Consider the following 18,733-nt stretch of genomic DNA (forward strand, 5'->3'; position numbering starts at 1 on the left):
CTGCTGAACACAATGAACAGAATTTGGAAGGAAAACTTTTACTACTATACAGCTATATATTTATTAAGAACAGGGATAATAGAACTAAATGTTAACTAGTCAGTGAATTCATAAAGTAATGTATTCTTAGGGTTGGCGGTTATGAAAAATAAATAAAGATTCCTCTTAGTGTGTGCGGTTCGTGATGGCTGAATAAATTTTAATTGTCAACATTGGAAAATGCCTTTTCTTTTGCTGAATAGAGAGATGTGTATAATATCTGAGGGTAGTTAGGAATGATTTATAATCAAATATTGTAATTATTAGCTGTGTAGTAATCGAGACCAGTTAGTGAAAAATCTTTCAGACAGAAATGGAATATAAGAAAGTTGTAGTTAATTAATTTTCACTTCCGTTTATAACTTGTAAACATGTCATTGGTGCTGAGTTTAGTCTTTGTTAGACAAATTATAACTGCTAGACTTGTCTAGGAAAATCTTCACAAAGTCTTTTATGTGGCCAAAACAATAATAATCTGCCTTCTTTTCCTCTTCAAAATGGTATTTCAAATCTGGAGAGGCAGAATATGGTGAACTCTTGGTGCTTCACTTCATAATGTAGTGGCTTGGGAATGGTTCTGGGTTATTTCCAAAATAAATACAGGGGATATAAATAACTCCAGTTGAAACTTTTCCTTCAATATACAAAGTGGCCATGAACCAGATGCCTTATTGCCTTTCCTATTATTGAAACTGAATTCAACTTTACCAAATGTTATTTGATCTTGAATTGCTTACGAATTTATTAAATTGGTGGTTCTCAACCATGGAGGTTTGTTATAACCAAGTGGTATCCCTTTTGAAAATGTGTATCCAAGAACCTAATGCTCTGACTTTAGTATAAAGTTACATCATTGGTATCAGTTTTTGTTATTGTTGTTGATGATTTTTTTTTAACCTTAGGTCTTTCTGTAGTTTAATATGCGTGTTAATTTGGGGCAAGTCGGGATTTTGTTAAACTTTAACAAATATTTTGGGGCCAGAAGTTGTGAATTTCTAAGCATCCAGATGATCATTAATGCTGCTGGGACTTAGAGCATATTTTGGAGTAGTGAGGGCATCTAGATTATTAGTTTGCTTACAGTTTTTCTTTTAAACAAGTCAGAATCTTATAAAATGATAATTTTATTCCAGAAATGAACCTTAAATTGGCACAAAGAATTGTCTTATGGCTAAGTTTTGTTAGTTCACACCTTTCTAGCTTAGATTTGTGGCAGTAATAATAGTCCTCCCAAATATTAACTCAATATTTTGATAAGAAGTAATGAAATTAGAACCCTTTAAATATAATGAAACTAAAATTTGTTTTTGTTATAATTAAACTAAACCCCTTTTTCAGTAGAACATGCAAACAATACTCTGATTCTTAAATTTTGAATTTATTAAATTTTCTTTAAAATTCTGAATCTAGATAGTTAAATCCAGACTATTAAACAAACATTGGTGTAATCTACTTGCGTGAAATCATCAGGTAAAACTTAGGTGAAATTTTCTTTAACTTAGGTGAATATAAATGTAATAGAAGATCTTACTTCTGTGAGAAATCCTGCATTCCAAATGAAACAAAGGAAAATACTTTTTCAGAATTTACTTTTGGCATTTTGCCATAATTATATATGAACTGTATTTGTGTGCTTATGCCGGTATATTCTTGATACTTATTAACAAAAAGTTGCCTAATTTCCTCCCTTTTGTCTGTTTTTTTTTTTCTTCTGCTTCTTAGCATCATTCACGGTTATGTGTTACAATGTGTTATGTGATAAATACGCTACCCGGCAGCTATATGGCTATTGCCCGTCCTGGGCATTAAACTGGGAATACAGGAAAAAGGGAATTATGGAAGAAATTGTTAACTGGGACGCAGATATCATTAGTCTTCAGGTAACACTATAGAAATTACATTGTGTTTAACTTGAAGGTGAACTAAAAATAGTAGAAGAGCCTTTGTTCAAGGCAAAACTCACAAAAAAAATAGTTCCTTTCCTTTAAAAAGGGATAATTTTCATATAAATTAAGAGATTTCCACAGTGTAACTTACCTTGCTTACCAAGGACACACATGCATTTATTTTCATGTACTGTTTTCTGAAATTAACCTTGCTTCTTGTCCATGTTAACAATTCCCCTATGAACAATTTATCAGAAGTATTGATAGAGAAAATTACAAAAAGATTACTAGGCTTTCAGGAATATAAGTTTTACTTAGAGTTGAGTTCAGAAGAGTTTTCTTAAACATGTTCCTTAAAGTAAAATATTAAAAAAACTGCACAGTAAATAAAAAATTTTGCCTTACTTTATAAACTGTTTTAAAAATTTAGACTTACCTAATTTTCTTTTTTCCTAGTTCATTCACACAGCTCTATATTAGTAAATTTTTTGTATCTATTGATTTCTCAAAAAAAATTTAAAAATCCCTTTCAATTACTTTAAAGACATGTTAAGGGCTCAGATCTCTTGGTAGGTGGACCACTTGAAGAAGGACCCAGTTATACAGGTTACACAGCTTTGAATTGGAGAGGAATGCTTTAAAGTTTTCTACTTAATAATACTGTATTTATTGAATTTTACTGAAAAAGAAATACGTATTCTTTTGAGATTTAAATTCCTTTTTAATATTTGGCTAGTAATTAACCCAAAATATTTGACTAGTTTTTTAGTAATTTTATTAATTTCAAAGCGTTATCAAATGTTTTTGTTTAGAAAATTTTTAACAATTAATAAATTAGCATTTATTAGATATGACATTGTATTTTAATATATTTGTACAGTGTGGAATGGCTAAATCAGGGTTGTTTATCTCCATCACCTCAAATAATTGCCATTTCTTAAAGATGTTTTAAATTATTTAAATTATTTAAATTATTGTATTTTATACATTTTCAGTATATCCTGGAAAGAAAAATGATGACTTGCTTTTTGTTTTTGTTTGTTGGTTGGTTGGTTTTAATTACATTGTAGGCCCTAGTCCAGTCATGGCTACATAGTGAGACCCTTTCTCAAAAAAGAAAATACAAAGAAACAATTTTTAAAATAAAATAGCTTGGCAGTTTTGTTTCTTTGTTTTGTGTTTTATGTTACCTGAAATATAACAGAAAAATCTTTAAGATGAAATGTTCTTGTAAACAGGAAGAACAGCCAGAACTGGGGAAAAGAAAGCAAATGAATTTAGACTTTGGTTCACTGTGTAGCTTTTGCTTTAGTGTTTATAGTGGCCTCATGCAGGTGCCTTTGTAAGTAAAATGTACTTTGAAAGATAAACCAAAATCTACAAAAACATTTGTAAAAGCCAAAGTGTATTATAAAATATTCTAGGAAAGTTGAAAAATTAAAAAGTATGACTAAGGAAAACACACTTCTGCACATCCTCTGGAGTATTTTTGTTATACTTTTTATTGTTGCTTATTGTTAGTTGACATTTTTTTTAAAAAAATTAAATGAGGTTCTACTATTATTGGCATATTTTGTTTCTTCACTTGATGCATTTTTCATGTTACTCCAATTCTTGAGTATGTGAATATGAGTATAATTATAAGAATACAGTTCCTACTGTAGGACAGTCACTTACAGGAGTACAGCTCCTATGTAGGACAGTCACTTACAGGAGTACAGTTCCTATGGAGGACAGTCACTTACAGGAGTACAGCTCCTATGGAGGACAGTCACTTACAGGAGTACAGTTCCTATGGAGGACAGTCACTTACAGGAGTACAGTTCCTATGGAGGACAGTCACAGGAGTACAGCTCCTATGTAGGACAGTCACTTACAGGAGTACAGCTCCTATGTAGGACAGTCACAGGAATACAGCTCCTATGTAGGACAGTCACTTACAGGAGTACAGTTCCTATGGAGGACAGTCACTCACAGGAGTACAGCTCCTATGGAGGGTAGTCACTTACAGGAGTACAGCTCCTATGGAGGACAGTCACTTACAGGAGTACAGCACCTATGGAGGACAGTCACTCATAGATCTCCACTATACAATCACACTGTTAGGAGCACCTCTATCATCACCTTTATGTCAGTATCATCACTTTCACATTTGATTATCTTATTTGAAAAGGTTTTTTTTTTTTAAAAAAAAAATGGTTTATGGATCAAAGAATAAAGTTTACCTTAATTATTAAGTTAGTAGAACATTTTGTGATTGCTATTTCTAAAATTTTCTGAAAGCTTAGGTTTTTTTTTTGTTGAGTCTATCATTCGCACTCCCAAGTATCATTGCTTTCCACCACAGTTTAAAAGAATTAGTAATCTTTTTTCTTTACATGAAAGATTTAATGTTTTCTACCACATAACCTATTATATATGTTTGTTTATATACTAGTCTTGAGGACGTGAAATATATTGAAATTAATTTGGGAGTCAGGAGAGGTGAAATATAATCCTACTCCTGTTATTAACTAGTATCGTGAACATGAGAAAAGCATGCCATCTTTCTTGTGTCTTCATGTTTAAAATGTTGGTCACGTCAAATTTAACTGCCAGCGATACAATAAGATCGTTGGATGGTATGTTACATGAAGTGCTTTATCTTACTCATACAGAATACTTTTGTGTCTTAATCATTCTTTCACCCTGTCATGTATATAATATTTTTTTTCATCTAAGGAAGTGGAAACAGAGCAATACTTCACTCTCTTTCTACCAGCATTGAAGGATCGTGGATATGATGGATTCTTTTCTCCAAAGTCACGTGCCAAAATCATGTCTGAGCAGGAAAGAAAGCATGTCGATGGTTGTGCAATATTCTTCAAAACGGAAAAGTAAGTCAGGAAAACAAAGCACAGGGACGTACCCTTAATGACTAACTTCCTCACATCTACAGTAGCCTTTAGTGGAACTCTAAAAAGGTGAAGCTAGAGATTGCAAGTGTTATAAAAGATAAAACTTTTTCTTAGGAAATACACTGGAAATGAAGATATTTATTGTATTATATTTTTATTGGGAGATTAAAACTTTGAGATAGATTTGAAGATACAGTTTTTAAAATATTTTCATAAAGTAAAACCTTAGTTTATATGTGAAGTGAATTAGTGCCTTCTAATAATAACTGATGAGGATTTCTTTCTGAGATTTCATTTACATATGAACCTGTTCATTTTTAGCTATTATTTCATATATCCAATTATTTACTAAATACTTAATTGAACTTTTTTGTGACAAGTCTGTACTAATCATGAGTAATTTCTAATCTCACTAGGACTTCAGTATAACAGGAAAAGACAGGAATATAGAACAATATACATACATATTTATGTATACATACATAGTATGTGTATATAATATATGAAAGTTGTAGTTACATGGATAAAGAGGACAGAAGTGAAGCGTATGACTTTGGATGTGAGGAGTTAAAAGATAAACACCAGTTAGTAAAAGAGAAAATGTGTGGAAGTGAGAGAGGTTGAATTCCATATTTAGCACTTTGTACTTGGTACACTGACAATTATCTACATAGACGATAGCCATATGCATGTTTTCTAGTATTTCCCTGCTTAATCCTCATCATAACAAAATCAGACAGTTTTATTTTTCTAAAAACTCATCTTTCCATCACATATACTATTTTTATGTGAACAGAATCCGTGAACTTGAAAGATATTTGGCCCACTTCTCATTTGTATGTACCTGGTTTCTTGTCTTTTCCATGAATTTTTAATAAACATGAGCTCATTTAGTTAAGAGTGTAGAACTCTATAATACTTAATGCCAAAATGTATATAGTTCTTTATTTTTTGAAAGTTATATTTTATTAGATTAAAAAGCCCTTTCTAATTATTTATATGGATTGTCTTGTTTAAATTTTTAAAGTAACTCAAGTAGATATCCATTTCTTTCTTTTTTTTTTTTTTTTAAACATAGATAATGAAATCAAGACACAGGCAGACAGGTTCCATGAGCAATGCTACATGATATCTCTCCCTTCATAGTTCACACCATCAACTTCTATAACAATACAATCTTTTGACTTTTTGTTTCCACTCTGGTATTACTTTTGCTTCTTACAAGCATATCTCATTTGGAAAAATGCTTGAATTGACCTTTATTACCAATGTTCATAGAAAACTTTTGTGACGCACTGTAAACTTAAATACTATGTGGTAACAGTAGAATGTTTCATTAACATCAAGTTATTTTCCAATCTGCCTGCTTTCCTCTATCCATGCCCCCCCCCTTTTTTTTTACCCAGTTCTCTTCCTCTTCTGATGTCTGTCTTCCTAGACAGGGTCTTTATTTTTTAGCCTTGAGTTCACTATTCAAGTGTTGTGACTACAGTGCTCGCCACGGCACCATTGCCTATTACTGCTTTACAGATAATGTAGAAGAACTTTTTTTTAAAAAAAATCATTCCCATTACAGCTTGAAAGGAGAAATTTAAATTCCTTGATAGTTTCTAGAGGTGGTTTACAATTTGAAATAACACATAACTTCAATATAGGAAATGTGTTAACCTTTGGATAGTGGCAAATTCATTCTTAAATTATGAAAGCACAGTGAACTGTTTTTAAAAATGAATATACAGAGATTATTTTATTGCATTCTTTTTCTTTCCATCCTCAGCTTTGTCCTACCTAAATAGTATAGTATCATGGACTCCATAACAGTGAATGTGACACACTGTTTTATTAAACTATTTGCTAACTATCCAGGGACCCCACTTTTTATTATTAAAATTTACATCATTTACTCCAACTCTTTCCATGTCTTTCCCCTTCCCTACTCCTCTCAAACTTCTAGCCTCTTTCTTTAATTTTTACTATCACATATGTGTGTGCACACATAGGCACATAAATGTTTAAATAGAACCTGCTGAGTCTGTTTAGTGTTGCGTATGCATATGTAATTTCAGGACTGACCACTTGATATAGGATAACCAGTTCGGGGGCTCAGTCTTCAGGAAGACTGTTTCTCTTGCATTTAGCATTTCGTAGTTGACTGTAGCTCTTTGTCTGGGGGTGAGGCTTCAGGGACCCCACTTTTATTTTCTTCTCCCTTCATGGAAGAAGTGATAATAGTGTAACGACTCGGAAATTACTTGTTTGCTGCATAATCTTGAGTTAAGTTATTTACCCTTTCAGATCTATTTCTTCACATGTTTATTTTACTTTGTAAGAAACATTTTTATGTTGTTTACAAAATGAACAAAATAAAAATGATAAATGTAGAAGAATATTTTGATTCTATAAGCATTTTAAAATCTCTTAAATCAGTGAAGACAGTAATTTTTATCAAAATACCCATTTAGTGAAAGAATGGAGTACTTTTGATAAAAGCTAGGACACAGGTTATAGACATGTAGAGAATTAGAATGCAATGAAACATTTTAGTGATTTTAAGATGGGAGGTGGTTGCTGACTATTGAGTCACACTGAAATTAAACCTAGTTTTAATTTGACAATGCTCATTGTAACCTCAAGATTTGGCAGTACCTTTTAGGCATTATCATAAATATCATTGTTCTTAATAGTTAAAAATACCAGAAAATCTAATTTTGATTGATCAAATGCCAGAAGTGAGTTTTGCTTTTGTCTTTTGTGTCAAATATGACCTATAATAGACAAACATATACGTGCATTTTATATGTGAAGTGTGTGTGTGTGTGTGAGACAAAGGCATAAAAATAGGTTTTTATCTAAACAGTGTAGGAAAGGAAGAGTGTAGTGCAGGAAGGAGGAGGAGGAAAGCCTAGATGGGAAAACAGCTTGGCGCTATTAGACATGTTACTGTTATCACATCTCACAGTACTTCAAGGAAATTTTTCTATGAACCCTAGTAATAAATGTCAAATTTAATTCAGTGGCAATTTTTCCAAATGACATAGCCTCTGGGTGTTATCTAAGAAAGGCCAGGTGCTTTTTTCTTTTTATATTATTTTCTTTTTGTATTATTAAATATAGTTTTGTTCTTGAAAGGGGGGCATTCAGAAGTTGTAGTGCCACTCAAACCTGTTACACTTTTTTTGTAATTATTCTCATTGACCTCTGGGTTATTGATTATTTTGATTGCCTTTATTAATCTGTGAATTTAATGAACTCTTGATTTCTGGCTCCTAATGCTAATTTGCCATCAATTGAATGTGGAGCTGGATAAGTGGCTCATGTTAAGAGTGCCTCTGGAGTTGCAGAGTACCTGCTTTCTTTCCCAGCTCCCATGTTCTGCAGCCTACAACCACCAGTTCCAGAGGATTGATGCCCTGTGGTCTCTACAGACACTGTGCACACGTGGTACACATAAACTCACATAGGCATACACACATACACATAAATAGAAATAATTTTTAAAATAATATAAAGTTGGGATGTAAAATGGTTTTATGCCAAAGTTCTACTTTTCAAATGTGAGTTAATAAAAATTATTTTATCTACTATCATTATGGGCCTTAAATTAATGAAGGGTAAAGAAATGCCTTCAAGAGTTCTCAGCACTTAGGAGGCAGAGCTAGTAAATCTGTTAGTTTGGGATCAACCTGGTCTACATAGAAAGTTCTAGGCCAGGCAGTTCTACAAAGACCATGTCTCAAAAACCCAAATAAACAAAAACATTAAATACTATGCAGACACAGACTGGTGTTTGCCTTATGTTTCTAACATATTTATTTCTAGTCTGTAAGTTTGCATTTACTAAGTTTGTTAATAGTTGATAAGACTCAAGGTCATCTTTTATATATTTCATGCTGAATATACTTTTAAGAAATTTACAGAGGAATGATTAGAAAGGAAGATACTAGTTAACTTTTAGTCTCATACTTTCTTCCTCCCCCTTCTGCTTCTCCTCTATTCATATTTCTTCATTTGGATGCATGTGGGGTGGTTGATGTCAGCACACACACCACTGACTATGCACTATGTGTGTAGAAGTTACTAACAGCTTGCAGGAGTCCATTCTCTCCTTCCTCTGTGGTGTAGATTATCGGGTTTTGGAACAAGGACCTTTACCACACAGAGCCATTTCTCTCGTTCATACTGCCTTCTTGATGGTGTTCGGTGTTCTTTTCGCTTACAGATAAATTTGGTGAAGATTAATAATGTAAATCCTGTTGTTTCAGTTGCTCACAGTTCATGTTCATTGTTGTCTTTCTAGCTTTAGAGTCCTCACATGGCAACATAAAACATTACTTCTAGACTGCACAATGTTAAGAAATAGTTGCTTGTTTAAAGGCTTGTTTTGAACATGTTCTCCTGCACATGAGACATTTGTCATAATCTTTCTCAATTATATAAGGTTTTTAAATGCTGTTTTATTATAGTTTTGGTATTTTAGTCATATTCTTGATTATGTACTTTTGTATACCCATTTGAGCTTTTGCTTAAAATCTACAACAGGGGAAGCATACAGAAAAATTTTTATAAATAGCATCAGGAATAATGCCTATAAAGCAGAGTATACCAATCAGAATATAAATAATAAGTGAATTTTAAATACTGAAAAAAAATGACAGGCTTAATATTTTATTTATTGCCAAAGATTGTTAGCCTTAATAAATAACTAGAAAATAACTATACACCAGTGCATGTTAGTTGAAAGAAAAATTCTAATAGAATAGAGGAAGAATGCTATATTTCAGAAATGTTTCCTGTATTGCATTCTGTACACCAGAAAGTAAAAGCCACATGGAACATATTTGGTAGATGGTGGTGGGGAGCAACATAAGTGGTTGTGTTATTAGTGTTTTACATTGAATTATATTTATTTAGAGACTCAGTTTCACTATGTAGCATTGACTTATCTGGAACTGCCTGTGTAGGCCAGGCTAGTTTTGAACTTAGAGATAGCCACCTGTTTCTGCCTCCCAAGAGCTGAGATTAAAGACACATGGCACTGTGCCTGCCTCTTATTTTTATTTATGTTTATATGTCAATGTTATGTATGTTGATTGCCCATGGAAGCCAGAAGGAGGTATCAGGTCCCCTGGAACTATAGTTGGTTGTGTTATGTCTGATGTGCATGTTGGAATCAAACTCAGTTCGTTTGGAAGAGCAGCATGTGCTATTTATCTACAGTCTACTTAGCTGCCCCTGTTTATTGATAAAGACCATGACTGAAAGCAATTTAGAGCAGGGGTTTTATTTCATCTTACCCTTACAAGTGACCATTCATCACTAGACAAAGTCAGGACAGGAAACTTGAGGCAGAAACTGAAGCAAAAATCATGAAGGAACACTGCTTACTGGCTTGCACTCTATGGCTTACTCAGTTTGTTTTCGTATTCCACCCAGTAGCACCTGCCAAGGGTGACATGCTCCCATTGAGCTGGGTCCTCTCACATCAACTTGCCAACAGGCAACCTGATAGAAGCTTTTTTTTAACTGAAGCTCTTTCCAGTTAACTGTAGCTTGTATCCAACTGATAAGACAACCAGAACAGTTGGCTTCACCAAATTTACAGTTCTTAAATATTAGCATTAGATTTCTATTCTATCCTATCATTCTATTATACTTAAAGTTTGTCACTAAGGAAAGAAAATGCTATAGTATAGAAGCCATCATCACACATCACAGAGAGCCATTTCTTTTTATAGCACAATCTGTTTTTCTGAACACTTACACATAATTACAGTCTTTCAGTAAAAACTAATCAAATGTGATAATTTTTAGCTGGGAAAAAGGTTGTATTCCTTCATTTTCTTGACAGTTATCTTGATACAGTATAAGAAATAATCTGCAAATGGGCCAGATAGATTTTATTCATTCTCTTTAAGTTAGTAACTCAGTTAAGATGGTGTGCACCTTTAAATGTCAGGCAGTCTAAACAGTAGCTTAAGCAAATGAATTTTCACCTACATCAGGCAGTCTAGAAATAGAATACCCATCCTTACAAGTTTGGCTTTTACCCATCTGCTTGGTTCACACTTGGTTATTAGTCCTTTATGTACTAGCTAGAAGGGGGAAAGACATACAATGATGAAGGGGATATATATTTTATCTTTTCTAGATGTGACCTTCATAAAGTGTTTATAAAAATCATATTTCTTATTTCCAGAATTATATCACATGGCCATTTGAAACTAGAAAGTGAAAGAGATTATCAGTGTCTGTACTCATGTCCACTCCACTTTTAATGTCTTAGCATGGCAGTATAACTACCTAAGTCATCTAAATATGTGTGCCTTTTAGATTTACATTGGTGCAGAAGCATACAGTGGAATTCAACCAGGTAGCAATGGCGAATTCAGATGGCTCTGAAGCAATGCTGAACCGAGTGATGACAAAAGATAACATTGGCGTGGCTGTGGTCTTGGAGGTCCACAAGGAGCTCTTTGGAACAGGTGAGTGTCTTCTAAACAGTGTTAAAGATAAAGATTCTAGACTTCCTTATCTCACAACAAAAGAACAAAACCTATTTAGTTCAAAATTATTTTCTTTTGAGAACTGTTGATGGAGATGGACAAGAAAATAATACTAATTATATAAATTATCTTTTATTTCTTATTATTTCCTGACATAGTTTCTATCATTATTTTTATTTACAAGGTAATATCTGCCTTTTTTTAAAAAACATACTATTAATTGAAAAAGTTTTTTGAAATAGGGATGATTTAGTTATGCTGAATTAGAAATTACAATGACTTGGTCTTCTCCAGTGTAGCTTTAGCTTCATGAGTATGAACCCTTTGTTTTTAAGGTTAAATAATTGGCTTGTTTTCTTTATTTTCTTTGTTAAATCTCAAGGCTTTGTTAGGGTGAGAACGACGTCTTTTATCTATGTGATACTTCCAGGGTTTTTAGATTATTTATAGCTTCCCTGACAGTCAGAAATTCATTGTGTACTTGGCATTATCAAGATCTTTTGTTAGCCTCTTTCCTTCCTGCCTCGGAGCACTTTATTACTTATTAATGTTTCAGGCAAGAACAAGGTGGTGGTAAGAGCACATCAGTGCTCTTCTATCCCTGTGCTGCCTGTGGAATAAAAGATTGTCTTGAGTACTAATTTGAATTATTCAGACTATACATTTTGTCAGATTTCTTCTTTCTACAGTTCTTCAGTTTATTGATCATTAAACAAAATCAACCTTTAATGTAAGATTTCGTGTTTACTTCTTTTTTGGAATTTATTTGGGTAGCAGATTTGCTTTCTTATTTCATTTTCTGTAGTTTCAAACAATGTTGCTGATTTTTCCTATTGACCTTTCACTATTCAGCTTGTGAAGTGGCAAGAAATTATTTATTGGTTAATTCAACTGGAAACATCTTTCACTAGGTTATTATGCTAATTAAATAAGAGGCACTTAAAAGTGCTTGCTTGGTGCTGTAGAGATGGCTTAGCAGTTAAGAGCTTGCATTGTTTTTCTACAGGACTACAGTTTGGTTCCCAGCACCTACATTGAGTGGTTCACACCTTGTCCTGGTCTCTGCAAGCACTGTATTCATGTACATCCTCACACCCTGATACATATCATTTAATTTTAATTTAGTTAAAATTAAAATAACTTGCTTGCTTAAACTAAGAACTAAGTAGATGAAAAGTACTATAACTCAAATACCTATTATATTATGACATAATGTATAGTGTAAGCATATACAGCAGGAGTCAACAAAGCTGTTCTGTTATGATCTAGAGAGTAAATATTTCAGACTTTTGGGGCCCACAGGGTCTGTTTGAAAATTATAAAACTACTTTTAGTTCACAAAGGTTGCAACAGAAATCTGTAATAGACCAGGTATATTCCATGGTTACAATATGTTAACATGATCATGATGAATAATAATACCACGATTTCCAGAATTACCTTTTAGCTTCTCAGATAAGTTCGAGATTAAAATCAATATGAATTTAATAGAAAAGAACAAAAAAGTAGCAATGGATCTTTTCCAAAAACTTTTAAGGTACTACTCTTTAAGAAACATAAACATAACTTTCTACATTTTCTTTTTTATGTTTAAATTTAGGTATGAAGCCGATTCATGCTGCAGACAAACAGCTTCTTATAGTGGCAAATGCCCACATGCATTGGGACCCAGAGTATTCTGATGTGAAACTTATTCAGACCATGATGTTTGTGTCAGAGGTTAAAAACATTCTGGAGAAAGCCTCAAGTAGGCCTGGCAGCCCAACTGCAGATCCTAATTCCATCCCGCTGGTGCTATGTGCAGATCTTAACTCATTGCCAGATTCAGGTATTTACAACATCATATTTTCCTTGCCTTCAATTTTGTTTTTAATCCTGGTTGAAAGGCCACCTATCTCCTAACAGGGCTTTTTCTTCTAAATTAAGGAAAACGTCTGTTCGAATTTCGGGGGGTGGAGTGAGATAGTAACTAATTGAAAAAAGTTTAGTGAGGAAACCGATTCCAAAGGAGTGGTCAAGCTTAAATGAAGCAAAATGATTGCTTTTGTACTTTACCACTCCTACTCTTACCTGGAAAGATGGTGGGAGCTGTCATCAGAATGTGGAAGTATAGAAGAGGGCCAATAACTGAAGTAATGGCTTGGAATTGAATGGTAGAATCAGTGCTCTCTAGATTGTAATAAGAAGGAAGCCATGGGACCAGATACCCCTCTCTCCCTCTGCTCTGGTTTGCCAGGGGTACCCACTAACCAAGTCCAGCTAGAAGATAAAGGTACAGGGAAGGATTTTCATCCATGCAAGCTCAACCTCCTGAGGCACAGAGTTCATCAGAGAAGGGAGAGGAGGGCACTCTTTAGAGAACATTCATTATGGAAAGCTGTCTCGCTTAATAATCTTGGCAAGTTTCCAGTGATCTTTCTGTACTTACTACTAGGTATAGAAGAATAATCAAAATTCTAGTAAGATTGTGTATCACACCACTGGACTACTTTATGTCTGAATTTCATCTTTGGAAGACTGAGTTCTCCATTGTAGATCCTAGATTTCAAATGCAAAACAAAAGAGTATAATGTAAGTCTTGTACTATTAGCAAAACATACTCTAAATATTACATATTATTATTAGGTATTTAATCCATATCCCCGGTAGAGATTAAACTCAAGATTGTTGCATGTTAGGCAAGCATTCTACCGCTGAATTTTGTCCCCAGCTGTCATCAGGGTAGTCAGAATAGTCACTCAATAGCAGATATAAAATAAATACCTATACTTGGAATTTATAAATACCAGCCTAAGAAAATATCTTGTTCATTGGAATTAAATGCTGAAATCTTTGTAAATATTTGATTTTGACCCCTAGGCCAACTAGCACCTTCTTTCCTCTGCCTCTCTCATTCTCCCACGTGTATATGCATGAATGCATGGTGGTATGTTTGTGCATATGTGCTCACACACTCCCCAAAAGTCAACCTTGGATGTTCCTTGGGTGCTAGTCACCTTGTTTGTGACACTAGGTCTCCACCAGCCTAGGGATCACCAAGTAGGGTATGCTGGCTGGCCTGTGAGCCCCGGTGATTTGTCTGCCTGTACACCCTCAGCACTGGTGTTACAAGAGCTCTCCGCTATTCTCAGTTATATTTTCATGGGTTCTGAAGCATGAACTCAGACTCCAGTGCCTGCATGGCAATCACTTTACTGAGCTGTCTCTCCAGCCCACATTCCTCTTTCTTTTTCTTTTACAAAAATAATTATTTAAACTCTCTAAAAACTGCAAGTGTTTTTTGTATTATTCCATATGATTTCTTGAAACCATTTATAATAACTACTAGCGTCATTGTTACCATTGCATAGTTCACTGGCTCAAAGCAGGGTTGGATCCTGGTTCTTTTTCTTTTTCTTTTTTTTTTTTAAGGTGCTATACATGTTATTCAATCTGGGAGTAATTTTACTGACCTTATTAAATTGTTTGCCTAGCATAATCGTAACTGCTAGATAAGTTGCATTTCCTTTTGAGTTATTTACAACACTGATATTCATTTTACTTCATGTTTTGCTATCATTCTTAATTACTAATAAATGAATTTAATATTATTGCTAACTAATAAAAGAATAAGACTTTTTTCATGTTAATTCGGCAGAAACTTTGAAGCTGCTACTCTTTTCAACTTTTTAGACACATTAATATTTTTGGTCTCTGGCACATAATATTATTTAAATTCAAAATGTTCATCATAGTTGTCAGACAGATAATGAGGGGGGTGGACTGGAGAGAGAGCTTAGTGGTTAAGAGCACTGACTGTTCTCCCAGAGGGCCATGGTTCGATTCCTAGAGCCCACACAGTGACTTAAAACCGTCAGTATTCTTAATTTCAGGAAACGTGACAGAGCTTCTTCTAGCCTGTGGGGGCACCAGACATGCATGTGGTACAGAAACTTGCAAACACTCATACACAGAAAATAATAATTAAAAATAAATAATGATACTTCTACGTTAACTCTGAGTATTGAATTGTTGAGAATGAAAAATCTAACATTCTTTTTTATATATCCCTAATGTTGATTATTGTGACTACTGCTAAAGAGATATGTCTTAGGGCTTTTGCTCTGAAGAGACACCATGACCATGGCAACTATTACAAAGTAAAACATTTAGCTGGGGTGACTTGCTTACAGTTTCAGAGGGTTAGTCCATTATCATCATGGTGGGGAGCATAGCAGCATGTAGGCAGATAGGATGCTGACTAAACTTGATATGTAGGCTAAAGGAAGTTGACTGAGACACTGGACAGTACCCTGAGCATAGGAAACCTCAAAGCCCACCTTTGCTTCTTCCAACAAGGACATACCCACTCCAACAAAGCCACACCTCCTAATTGTGCCACTCCTTAGATTATGTGGACCAGATACATTCAAACTATCATAAGATAGTGGTTTCGAGTAATATTAGAAAAACACGGTCAAGACTTCTGGTAAATGCTGTCTAGGTTCTAAAAATCATCTCAACCCAAAGAACCACTAAGATTGACAGTATACCTGGATGGTCCTGATACTTTGTTCTTGAATTGACAAATACCTTTCAGTGTGGTGGTTACATTAAATTGCTGATGTTTAATTTTTTAAGAAACCAGCAACAGGAACACTTTTGTTTGTTTCTGATACAGGATCTCATTATACAGGCCTGGATTACCTGGAGCTTTCTATGTAAACCAAGCTGGCCTGGAACTCAGAGAAATCAGCCTGCCTTTCTGCTTTTTGGGTACTAAGATTAAAGATATTTACCACCAAGCCCTGCTAAGAGTGTCATAGGACTTAACCAAGCCTCTCTAGATTTGGTGTGTCTGTAAAGTAAGTAAGGCTTAATACAACTTTGTACTAAATATTAAAATACAGCGTTCCTTTCTTTATTCTGCTAGGTGTTGTAGAATATTTAAGCAACGGAGGAGTAGCTGACAACCATAAAGACTTCAAGGAACTAAGGTACAACGAGTGTCTTATGAACTTCAGCTGTAGTGGAAAGAATGGAAGCTCAGAAGGGAGAATCACACATGGCTTCCAACTTAAGAGCGCCTATGAAAATAACTTGATGCCTTATACCAATTACACCTTTGATTTCAAAGTAAGTAGCAGTCTCTGGGTGGCATATGAACTATTTCAAATAAAAGCATGTAAAAAAGAGTATAAACCCATATGATTAAGAGTTTGCAGACCTAGAGAGATTGCACTAGCTGTTCTTTCAGAGGACCTTAGTTTGATTTCCAGCACTCATCTGGCAGCTTATAGGGCATTTGATGCCATCTTCTGACCTCTGTCAGCGCCAGGCACCCAAATGTTCAACAGACATGCATGCAGGCAAAATATATGTACACATAAAAAAAAAACAAATTATTGATTCAAAAACAAACACACAAAATCCAGTCACAAAAAATGTCTGGTTTGCATATACAACTAAAAAGGAAATTTTGTTGGGTTTTGTGTTTATTATTGATATCATTCGAATTCTTTTTTTAGCTTTCATTTGTTTACATTTTAGATATTAGTGATAATAGGTGATATTTCTAAAATTTTTACTATGTCAGCCACTGTTGGCAGAACTTGGGTATATATTAATACAGTTAATTCTCACCTGTTTACCACCACCTGTGCTTAGCAAGAACTTAAGCACTTAATATAGCTATGGCTGAGCTCACCTGGAATGAATTTATATAGTATTCAGTCAATTTTTTTTGAATATCTTAAAATTTCCCAGGTTTCTTGTAGGGATGGAGTTACGGGTTGTACTTAATGTCCGTCTTGTCCATGTAGTCCTATTAGTATACTCCCAAGTCACTTATGGAACTAGTTTTTTATATGGTTTATTTTTTTATATTCAAAAATTTCCATCTCCTCCCCCTTCCCTCCCCTCTTCACCAATACCCCCCTTCCCTCTCCAGGCCAAGGAGCCATTGGGGTTCCCTACTCTATGTTAAGACCAAGGTCCTCCCAACTCCGATTCTTCTGCATGGAACTAGTTTTTAAAAGGAAAAGGAAGTCTTAAAAATAAGGGAGGCTGTTGTTCATGTTCAGGACAAGATACTCACAGAAACACTGCTGGCAGTGACTCTCTGATTACTCACTTCCCTTTGCCTGTTTTCTGATTGTTTCCTATACTTGTAGCTCTTCTTTTTACCTCTGTCCTGCTTTCTGCCATTTCCAGAATGAATTGCATGTCTTCTATCCAAAATATACATACGTAGATGTAGAAAGATTTTTAGTATATAAAGCCTAGAGAAATTATAGTATAATACAAAAGGAAAATTATTAAATAGGTTCATTCATGTCTTCAATAACCCGTTCCTATTTTATTCACTTTTCTGTTTGTTTAGTTTTTTGAGACAGGTTTCTCTGTAATGCCCTGACTGACCTTTAGCTTACTATATAGATCAGGCTGGCTTTGAACTCAAGAGATCCACCTGCCTTTGCCTTCTAGGATGAAAGATTAAAGGTGGCACCACTATGCCTAGCTTCCCTTTTTAATTTTTGAGGTTTGTTTACTCCTTTCTAAGCAAAAGTAGGAAGGAGAAAAATCTCTATGTTGATATTAGTCAGCTTTCATAGTTACAAAATGAGAACTAAAACTGCTTAGAAGTTAATGTAGTTTTACTGTTAGATAACTATTCATTGTTAGATTGTATTGTTTTGATAACTCATACATGATGATGTGCAGTAAAATATTAAAGAACTAACTTTCTAGGGGACATAAGCCTTGATTTGTAGTGTTTTCCATGGGTAAAGTACTTTTTCTAATCTAACTTTTGTTCACATTGTTGAGAATGGTACCATTAAATTTGGCAATTGCCAGCTCTAACATATTACTGGTTTTTGTAGTTGAAAGATATACTTCTGTACTTTGTGATACATAGTTTATTATAGTTTAAATCCTGTCTTTAAATTATAATGATATATAAAACATTTGCCAGCATATCTCAGAAAATCTGTAAATAAAGTTCCCCAAAATAAGTGTGCAGTAATTAGATAACTATTATTGATGTCTTGGTCTGTGAGTAGGTAAGAGAAAATTTTATTTCTTCCTTACTTTTTGAAAACTTACTTTTTACTTGTCTGTGAACTATAAATTAAAAAATGGCATATAAGTTTAAGCCATCTACCTTGGTCTAGAATTACTTTAAAAAATGTTTCTTACCATACCCTTCATGCATTAGGCATTGTGGCACATACTGTAATCCCAGCACTTGATTGGGTAAGGAAGAAAGATCTTGAATTCAAGCCTAGCTGGGTTTTATATATATAGCAAGTCCTTGCTACATTAAATGAATGGATGAGTGGATTTTACATGTAGAAATATTTTTTTCTGTTTGGTTGTGGGTTCTCCTGATATATGTAAACATTAGATTAGGTGGAATCTGCACGGC

At 34.1% G+C, this 18,733-nt stretch overlaps 1 protein-coding gene across 5 annotated transcripts in view; it reads left to right on the forward strand.

Moving 5' to 3' along the window:
• Cnot6l (CCR4-NOT transcription complex subunit 6 like) overlaps positions 1-18,733 on the forward strand; it is an 80,001-nt gene that overhangs the window by 57,723 nt on the left and 3,545 nt on the right. For all 5 annotated transcript variants that reach the window (XM_038335650.2, XM_038335644.2, XM_038335636.2 and 2 more), the window contains 5 exons: positions 1,762-1,919; positions 4,647-4,801; positions 11,153-11,304; positions 12,926-13,153; positions 16,238-16,440. In XM_038335650.2, coding sequence (XP_038191578.1) covers positions 1,762-1,919; positions 4,647-4,801; positions 11,153-11,304; positions 12,926-13,153; positions 16,238-16,440 — 896 coding nt within the window. The remainder of the gene's footprint in view (positions 1-1,761; positions 1,920-4,646; positions 4,802-11,152; positions 11,305-12,925; positions 13,154-16,237; positions 16,441-18,733) is intronic.

The sequence above is a fragment of the Arvicola amphibius genome, chromosome 1 (assembly GCF_903992535.2).
Source record: "Arvicola amphibius chromosome 1, mArvAmp1.2, whole genome shotgun sequence".
In the NCBI taxonomy this organism is placed as follows: Eukaryota; Metazoa; Chordata; class Mammalia; order Rodentia; family Cricetidae; genus Arvicola; species Arvicola amphibius.